Genomic DNA, 9,070 nt, shown 5'->3' with positions numbered 1-9,070 from the left:
GTGGGAGCTAGACTTGTTGAGTATATGTTGCAAACATGTAAGACTTAGTGGGAGTTTAATGTAGGTAGATTGTTGGTGGTGATCATGGTGTCATGGAGAATCCTTGTACCCTTAGAAATTGGCATAATATTATGGATGAATTGTTGGTAGTATTGGATTAATTCTTAATTGTGGATGGTGGTGTATCTTCTTAGTTAAAAGATTGTAGCTTTGCTTTACCATTTGCCAAAGCTCTTTATATTGCAATTAAATTCTTCCATTTTTTATGTTAACTTTAATATTAATTTTTAAGATGTGATTTTATTCCACCTATTTTTTATGTAAATTCATGATTTTTTTAATATTTAAAAATGCACTTATTCATCATTAAAAATTTATGTTTCTTCAGTATTTATTTATTTATTTGCTATTTAACATCATAAAAAAAAAAATATCAAAATTTCGTAACACTCCATTTTCCTATCACACTCACTGACCAGATGAAAAAAAAACATATGTAAGAAAAAGATCACAGAGTGGGAATCTGATAAGTTCAATTATAAAAGAAATAAAAATATCTAGCCCTCCAAATTTTCGATGTTAAAATCCAACATTATCTCAAAAAAATCTCTTCGCCAAAATATCTTATAAAAAAGTTTTAATAATTCTGCTCCACAGTAATCCAGATAGTACTTTAAATAAAAAAGAATGGTAGAAGTTAGTGAGAATCCTATAGTCATCTGTGGCCATGGCAACTCTACTTCCTTCTCCTCTTTCTACCTGTACAACTAAATCCCCACACATTCCCTCGTATTCCAGACTCAAGCAAACAGCATCAGCATTCATTCCTTGCAAATATAGATGCATTTCAAAGCCCATTTCAATAAGCTACAATTTGGACATCTCTCCAAGCCCACAAAATCTTCATAACAATTCAACTTCAGCAACAAGATCAGCTGCTGTTGCTCATTCACCCTCCACAACAACACCACCATCATCTATATCTTCTTCTTCAGTGCTAAATGATGCAGAGTATCTGGAAAATGAATTTGGTGGAAGGGGTCTTAAATTTTCAAGGATTGGAGGCACATGTGTGGCCGAGATGAAAGTGGAGAATGGCAGCAGTGCAAGGATAGTGCTGCCATATGGACTGATAACCTCATATCAGCCTTTCATGTGGCATGGTGGATGCGTTGAGGTTTTACATACTATTGTCTCTTCTAATTCTGTGCAAGGTGGAATTGGCCTTGTGCTCAATAATAATCGTGATGGGTCTTCTTGGTCTGCAAGAGATTGGGTTGTGCAAGGGGTTTCTGCCAAACCTGAAGATGCTGTCCAGGTTTGGGCTCCACCCATGTGTCACATTGTCAATTTGAATTTCATAAAGAAATTAGAATATCCAGTCTTAGTTTGTTATAATAATTGATTGTGCAGTAAGTTCTATACATTACACAAAGAATTAGTTTATCAAGTGTCTGTGAGATGAGAGAAGAGATGGGCTGCTATTATTTATAATGTTCTACAGGAGAAAATGGTGTGCTTGCTTGTTCAGAACATATTTTTTCATGAATTTCTAGTTTTAGTATAGATTCCCCCAAGCTTTGTCCGATAAACCAAACTTGGAATGGACCCATAAACAGACTTTGAAGCAGAAATTTCCACAACAGGTTTGGGTTTCATTAGAGGCACAAGGCATCCCTCTCTTCTAAATCCAATTCAGAGGGAAGCCACAAACTGTTGGAAAATGAGTTACACTCAAATCAAAGATGAATCCATCAAGAGGGCTGATAGCTCAGCAAATGGGAGGTCCTAAATTCACTGCTGTCCATTAAAAATTTAACACCGTATCCTTCGGAATAAGTCTTCAGCAATGATAGTTTGCAGTTTATGGGTTAGATATCATACACAGATGAGGAAACTTAACATTGGGATTTTAGTTCGACTTTGAAGCCAAAGTCCAAAGAGAAGCACAAATAGATATGGTAGTACTGGAAAAGTGAATACCTTCAATGAAGACTTGATTATGTTAGTTGTTTTTAGGTGTTGTATGTGATTTCTGGACTGTTATGAATGATAGTATGTATTCTTCCTTTTTAACAATTAACTGCTGTTACTAAAATATTTAGTACTGTGCTCTTTTTAACTCAAAAATAATGGATGGTATCACAGCACACTCCACCAACAGAGTATTCATGAAACACATGGCCAAGAGCTAATCAAAATTGAGACACAAGAAATGAAATACCAAATTTTATGAAAATAAAAAACAGGTGCATAAAATAATAAATATTCAATCAGTGGCGTTCATTGCCATCATGCAATGGAATTAATTAAATAGTATCTAACATTAAGAAGAAAATTTCAAGTTCTAGTTGAAGATGCCTGTGCTTCAATCTGTTCATCTGTCATTAGTTGATTTCTGCATTCTATTCTGTGTTAGATTTTAACAATGTAGCAAAGTTCAGCATGTTTTTCCTTTCCAGTAGAGCCTTTTAATTCAATCCTTATTCATGTCTTGCTTGTAAGATTTTTAGAATTTCTTTATAGAAAATTAATGGTCCATTTTACAGCATATACTGAAATTGTTAGTGGTAACCAAATTATTGAGTTAATTTCTCGCAGGCATTTGTTGATGTGCTCCAAATGTGATGATAAATTCTAATTTCTATGTATTCTCTATATGGAAATTTGTTAATGCTAACCAATTTTTGAGATAATCACGTAGGCGTTTGTTGGCGTGCTTCAAATATGATGATAGCTTCTTATATGTTCTCAATGTTGATAAATTTCAATCTTATCCTATGATAGTTCGTGACATTCAGTTCAATTGTTACATTTATGGAGATACTCCTTAATTCTGACCTTTTTTTACACACCCTTTTGATATGCTTAAATATAATGCTAAAGATTTGCGATATTTGCAGGTGACCCTAAAATGCTGTAATGATGATGGAATGCTTTCAGTGAAATATGTTATTACATTATATGATAAACTACTAACAACAGCTGTTTTAGTTGAAAATATCAGTTCTTCTCCAGTTGAATTGACAAGCTCTGTTATGACTCATTTGACGGCTAGCACTCCGGATGGTGCCTATGCCGTAGGACTTGAAGGATGTTCTTATTGCACAGAACCACCATTGCCATCTGAATTCAACATTGTTTCCAATGTTAAAGAGGAACCAAAACCATCCTCAGGTTGGTCATTAATGCAGCAATTCTTTGGTACAAAGGAGAACAGAGAAGAACAGGTAACAGGAGACAGTGGGGCTGAATCGAAATGGGTTGTAGAGACAGACGACTTTGCACATCTTAGGAACAAAATGAGTCGTGTGTACTCCACTGCTCGTGAGCAGATGAGATTCAATGACAGGGTAAGTGATGGTTTCAGTTGATGGTTCCAGATCATTGCTAGAATTCTTTCTTGCAGCATTCAAGTCTACTGTTAATACTTTTGACTGATAGCATGCTCACTGAAATATGTATTAAAGGAAATCTATTTCTACTATGATAATACTTTAAATGATGTGGCAGGGGCTAAGGCACACGCTTATATTGGAAAAGGTAGGATTTGAGGAATTTTATCTCTCAAGTCCTGGTTCAAATTCCACAATGTATGGAAAGCATTGCTATATTTGCACAGGCTCTGCAAGCATGCTCCAACCAGTTGTTCTGAGCCCTGGTGAGGAGTGGAGAGCTGCACAAATGCTTCAAAACCCAAATATTTGATGTAAGATAATAGCACATGTCCAATCAGTTGTTTGAGTCCTGGTGAGAAGTGGGTACCTGCACAAATGTCAAACCCCACATATATGATGTAAGATGATAGCACTCTTTTCTGTAACAAGATTGTACATAATCCACTACCTGCTGAATATGGCAATGCCGCATTTCTATAATTCCTTATTGAAATGAATGACTACCGAACAAGGGTTCAATATATAATTTTCTAACAACTCCTTTATTGTATAAGTTTCAAACCATTTAAACCATTTAACCTTTCTAGATTTGCGCATAATATATTAGGGGCTGTCTTCTCAGAAATCAATCACACTATCAATAAAAAGCATGTGAAAGAAACATAGAAACATACTGCGCCCCAGGTTTACATGCTACAGTGGGTCTGAATTCAACAATTATGTACACCTATGGATGGCCTTGTGCAGATGAATCTCGCCTAGTTTTGTTCAGCAACTGGAATATAAAACCTTGAAATTGACTCAAACCAGAGATCTTTAAGACATAAGAATATCGGTCTTTTTGTCTTTATATCTCCAGATTTGAGAGTGGTGGGTAATGACATATGGCACTGCATATACTGTTCGGTCATTCGTTTTATCAACAGAAGAATTTGAGATTCAGTGTCAGAAGCAAGTAAAGACAATAACCATATTGAGTGTTTTTTGGTTCTGGTGATGCCTTATTTGTCCCCCACTTAGTCCTTAACATGAACGAGGAGACTTAAAGTGAAGCTGCTACCTACTACCTAGTCCAAATTATACATTTTCTGATATATCCTTCCATAAATACAAATTTGTTTCAAACTGCTAATGTAGTGTGCTAAAAATGAGTGTGAAGGCCAGAATGATTATATCCTCGAGGTCTATGATAGAGAATAAAAAACGCACATGGTGGGATCTTTTGTTTGCCCGTTGGTATGGCAAAATATAGGATTAACGCACTTATCATATGGTTTTTAATTGTGAGCTCTTGAGTCTCAGGGTTCAAATACTTTCCCAGCTTATTGGGATGTCTGAGTCAATAGTTCCCCGAATGAAAATTTCTCAATAAGGGTATGCACCAGTCAGCCGAGGCTTGGTGATCTAGAGCAACCGATGATGAGACCTAATTGCAGAAGTAAACAACCCCAACTAAAAGCCCAATACAGAGTCCTACAATTCTATGGGGCCACAGTTGGAGGAGCAACGGTACTGGGGTCATCATACAATTGGTCTCTGGCTGCGGTTCAACATGATAGTTTTTAATTGTGAGCTCTTGAGTCTCAGGGTTCAAATACTTTCCCAGCTTATTGGGATGTCTGAGTCAATAGTTCCCCGAATGAAAATTTCTCAATAAGGGTATGCACCAGTCAGCCGAGGCTTGGTGATCTAGAGCAACCGATGATGAGACCTAATTGCAGAAGTAAACAACCCCAACTAAAAGCCCAATAATATTACCTCTTCCTACTCAGAAAGATGGTTTGCCCTGCCCAAATCGACTTTACCTCGATGCTATCATTCAATAAGCCTTTTTTAATGAAATAGATCTATAAATTATAACACAATAATGTACAGACTATTCATAGAAAAAAGTGGATGGAAGGAAATCATTCCCCAAAGTCACACAAATAGAGCCAGGGTAAGGAAAACCAAAGTATCAAGTGACCCTGAAAAAGGAAACAATCAATAATATAGCTTCCAAAAGGAACAATTGTGGAACAAGTCACTAAGTTCATAAGAATATATATATATATATATATAAAATAACAGCAATAGCAATGGTAGGTGGATTCTAGCCATCTAGTTGGGAATCATATTGCCCATCCCGTAAACTAGGCCATCTTCAATTGGCTCTCAACCAATAAGAGCATTTTTGTCTTTATTTTGTCCCGCTTTCTACCACCAAACAATCCAATTGGTATCGTCTTGAGGACATGGCACAAGATTCGGAACACATTAAATGTGTGCAAGGGTGGGCACATAGTGGTAGAGAGACATGTTCTAGAAGAATTGTGTTTTCTTGAACTTCAATTTTTAGGAGTTATATTGAACTTGGAAATGTAATAGAAATTAGCTAGAAAGCACAATATCCACAAGGCTTCATTAGGGGAGTAACAATTGGCTAAAGGAAAGTATGGTTGAGAAGAAATTATGGCCTGATCAAGCTTCTTAATGACCCTTTCAAATCCACAATGGAAGTTACACCAGGTCTGCCATGCTGATCTTAACCAAGTTAGAGTCATAAGGCCAAATTTATTGCACATGTAAAACCATGCCTCTCCAATAATCTATTTCATCGGGATATGCCCCTACTTGTTTAGTGCTACTTTAACCATATTCAAGTCATTGTTCAAGATTTGGCACATTCAACAATAAAGGCAATGCTAAAATTGAGCTCTTTCAACTACATCATTCAATGAATAAATATCAACTGCTCAAAGATCAATTTTGAATGTTGGAAAGGACCCACAAGGACCAACCAGATGGGTTGCATCCATGTTCAACATAATGCAATTGTCGCATGACAAAATAAAAGTGATCACTTCTCCATAGGTCTCTACACATGATTAATTCTCAAAAAGAAATTGTCTAGCCACATGACACAAGAAACAAGTGAAAGTAAAAAGCCCAACAATTTTGATTTCTTGCAATAAACAATGTTGATTTTTGCAAATCATTGTCACGTTTCCTTCATTTTATAATTGAGGATTGGGTGCATCAAACATATGACTTTAGTCTAAGGACATATTCTTGGAGTCCAACTCTTGAATAGCAAAATAGCTATTTTGCAAAAACAAACTTTGTTGTTTAAATTGAAATTACTATAATACAATTGTCACCACTTGTCTAGCACATATTCCCCTCTTCCTAAGTTGGAGGTGGGCTATAGGAATACCTAAAAGAACTCTTAGACGGAGAATTGGCATAAACAAGGTATTATACAATTAGTACTAAAATAAAAATCATGTAGATTAGGAACAAGTTTGTGTTATAATATTTCTTTCTTGGAAATAAATGTAAAAATTGGAAATATAGCAAATCACTTCAAGGGGGTGACCTCCAATAATAAGATAATGTATGAATTCAATATTTGATTATATGATGATATATGAGAGAGTTATCGTCCTTATTTATAGACTTAACTATGTAGGGAAATACCCCTTCATCTTAATTAAGATGGATTAGTGTATTACCTAATATTTATGTTTAGGGTTAACCATGCCATAAGTGATTAACTTGTTAGACTTAGGAATATATAATATATACCTAGGAATATATGATATTAGGATCATCATATTCCCTTTCCCTTCAGCTTTCCCTTCAGAAAATCATTGCCCTCAATCCTTAGCATCTCTAAAATATTTTGTATGAATCTAATATCATTTCATGTTACATCTTCAATAGGCAAATTCTTCCACTCGATTAAGAAATTTGAGGTGGTTTTATTTTGCAATCTAACTTTGAAAATTCCATGAAGTTTTTGTATTGTTTCCATAGTACTAGCGTGAAATAGATTAGAGGCTTCACATACTTAATGAGTCTAACCATAACAAGAAAAATTAGATCAAGATTATTTGACTTTAGCAACCTATAATGAAGTCTATTGATATTTTTTCCCAATTTTGTGTTGAAATGTGTAATATTTGTAAGAGGCATAGATTCTTTATTGGTTGTCCTTTATTTTGCTGGTATATCAAACATTTATCCACAAATTTTTGGACATTGACTTAATACCTTCCCAAAAAAATCTTTCTTATGAACAAAACTTCTATAGAATCTTGTTAGTCCTCAATATCCTATATTATTAAGGTCCATCTTAACACATTTAGATGACATCACATTTCCTTCTACTTTGTTCACTCTAAAGACACCTTTGAATTGTTTTATATAGATTGTATTATTTATTGATTTGTTACCAAGGAAAATGTGAAAGTTGTCTATATCAATAATCTTGTTTAGCTTCTTGTAATGTGGAACCTTCTCCATGGATCATATTTTTTGTTAAAAATAATCATAAGAGATAAATAGGTACATATTTTGGGATGAAAAATGCTTCTCGATATTAATTTCATACCATGATTTTGATCTCTTAATAGAAGTAAAGCCTTGGATTGTTGAAATAGTTGTTGAGGGTGTTCAATGATTTCTTAAATTTTTTGGGTGATCTTGAGTTGTTGCATCTCTTTCTTCTATATATTTTAATTGAGATCCTATATTATAAAAACTTATCTTGAGAAATTTATCCATCCTATGGGAGCTAATTATTACATTTGGTGGTGATCGTGTCCCCAAAAGTTCATACTTTCTCTTGTGTGCTAAATTTAATGGGTAAGTTAAAAATTGAAAAGATATTTTAGACACTTAAATTTTGCATTACCTTCACTCTTCGTTTTTAACCTTTTTGCACTTATGATCTTCTTTATTCGCATGATCATGTCTTGTCTGGGTTGATCCCTTGCCTTCCCATTTTAGGTTTGGGATTGCATTTTACCCTTAACCTCATCCCTTTTGCGTTAGACCGTTCCTTTATCACTTTTGCAGTGATGTTTTGCCTAATTGCATCCCGATTAGGGTTTTTTGCCCCTGATTCAGTCCTCCCATTTAGCATTTTCCATCCCTATCCAAATCCTTCCCCTCTCTTCCCACTCCCAGTGCTAAGGTTACATTTCAACCTCTGCTTCAGCCCCCTTGTGTTGGATTTTTCCCCTCTCGCTCCGATAATGATTGTTTTGACCATTTTCTCCATCTCAGTTTTAGGGGTTTTGGCCAACTTTTAGGGTTCCACCGCTTCTCGCCTTCTGTTTCCAATCCTATTGGATCCCCTCTCCTACCTATCCATATGCAAAAGTTTCATTTTGACCTCTTTTCCAATCCCATGGTGTCACATTTGTCCCTTCTTCGTCTGGTGGCTTGCTTTGACTCGATTTGCTCGATATTGCTCGATTTTACCCAATTTGCCCTAATTTGTAGTTTTTCACTCAAATCATCTCATTTCCCATCCAATCTTTCCCATTCTTTCCAATTTCATCTATTTTGACCCAAATTAACTTAATTTGACCCCTTTAAGGTCCACTGACATCAGTTTGGCTAATTTGCCCATTTAGGTTTAATTAATTAAGCCCCCTTTTTACTAATTACTTTGCCCTAATCTTTCAAAATTTTATCAAACCCCTTCCCATTTTAAAATTAATTAAATAATATTGCACTATTTGATTAATTGTGAATTATACCCTTTAATTAAACATTTTTAATTGATTAATTAAAGGTTCATTTATTTTAACCTATAGTTGAATAATTCATTTAAACTATTCAATTATTTAATCATGTCATTCGCATTAAATAAATATCTATATTTATTTAATTTTCCTAAT

General features: G+C 34.8%; 1 protein-coding gene across 1 annotated transcript; it reads left to right on the top strand.

Annotated features, from left to right (window-relative positions):
- The first annotated feature begins 638 nt into the window (after positions 1–638).
- LOC131066667 (protein NDH-DEPENDENT CYCLIC ELECTRON FLOW 5) lies at positions 639–3,878 on the top strand. Its single transcript, XM_058001478.2, has 3 exons — positions 639–1,318; positions 2,904–3,353; positions 3,514–3,878. Exons 1-3 carry the CDS (start codon positions 728–730, stop codon positions 3,706–3,708), a joined length of 1,236 nt encoding a protein of 411 aa, XP_057857461.2. The 5' UTR covers positions 639–727; the 3' UTR covers positions 3,709–3,878.
- The last annotated feature ends 5,192 nt before the right edge of the window (positions 3,879–9,070 follow it).

The sequence above is a fragment of the Cryptomeria japonica genome, chromosome 3 (genome assembly GCF_030272615.1).
Source record: "Cryptomeria japonica chromosome 3, Sugi_1.0, whole genome shotgun sequence".
Classification (NCBI taxonomy): domain Eukaryota; kingdom Viridiplantae; phylum Streptophyta; class Pinopsida; order Cupressales; family Cupressaceae; genus Cryptomeria; species Cryptomeria japonica.
This window is presented reverse-complemented; position numbering and strand designations above follow the sequence as displayed.

Excerpts from the sequence above, each read along its gene's own strand:
- LOC131066667 (XM_058001478.2), top strand. The coding sequence starts at position 728 with ATGGCAACTCTACTTCCTTCTCCTCTTTCTACCTGTACAACTAAATCC. Across the intron at positions 1,319-2,903 it reads AACCTGAAGATGCTGTCCAG|GTGACCCTAAAATGCTGTAA; the intron begins GTTTGGGCTCCA and ends CGATATTTGCAG. Across the intron at positions 3,354-3,513 it reads AGATGAGATTCAATGACAGG|GGGCTAAGGCACACGCTTAT; the intron begins GTAAGTGATGGT and ends ATGATGTGGCAG.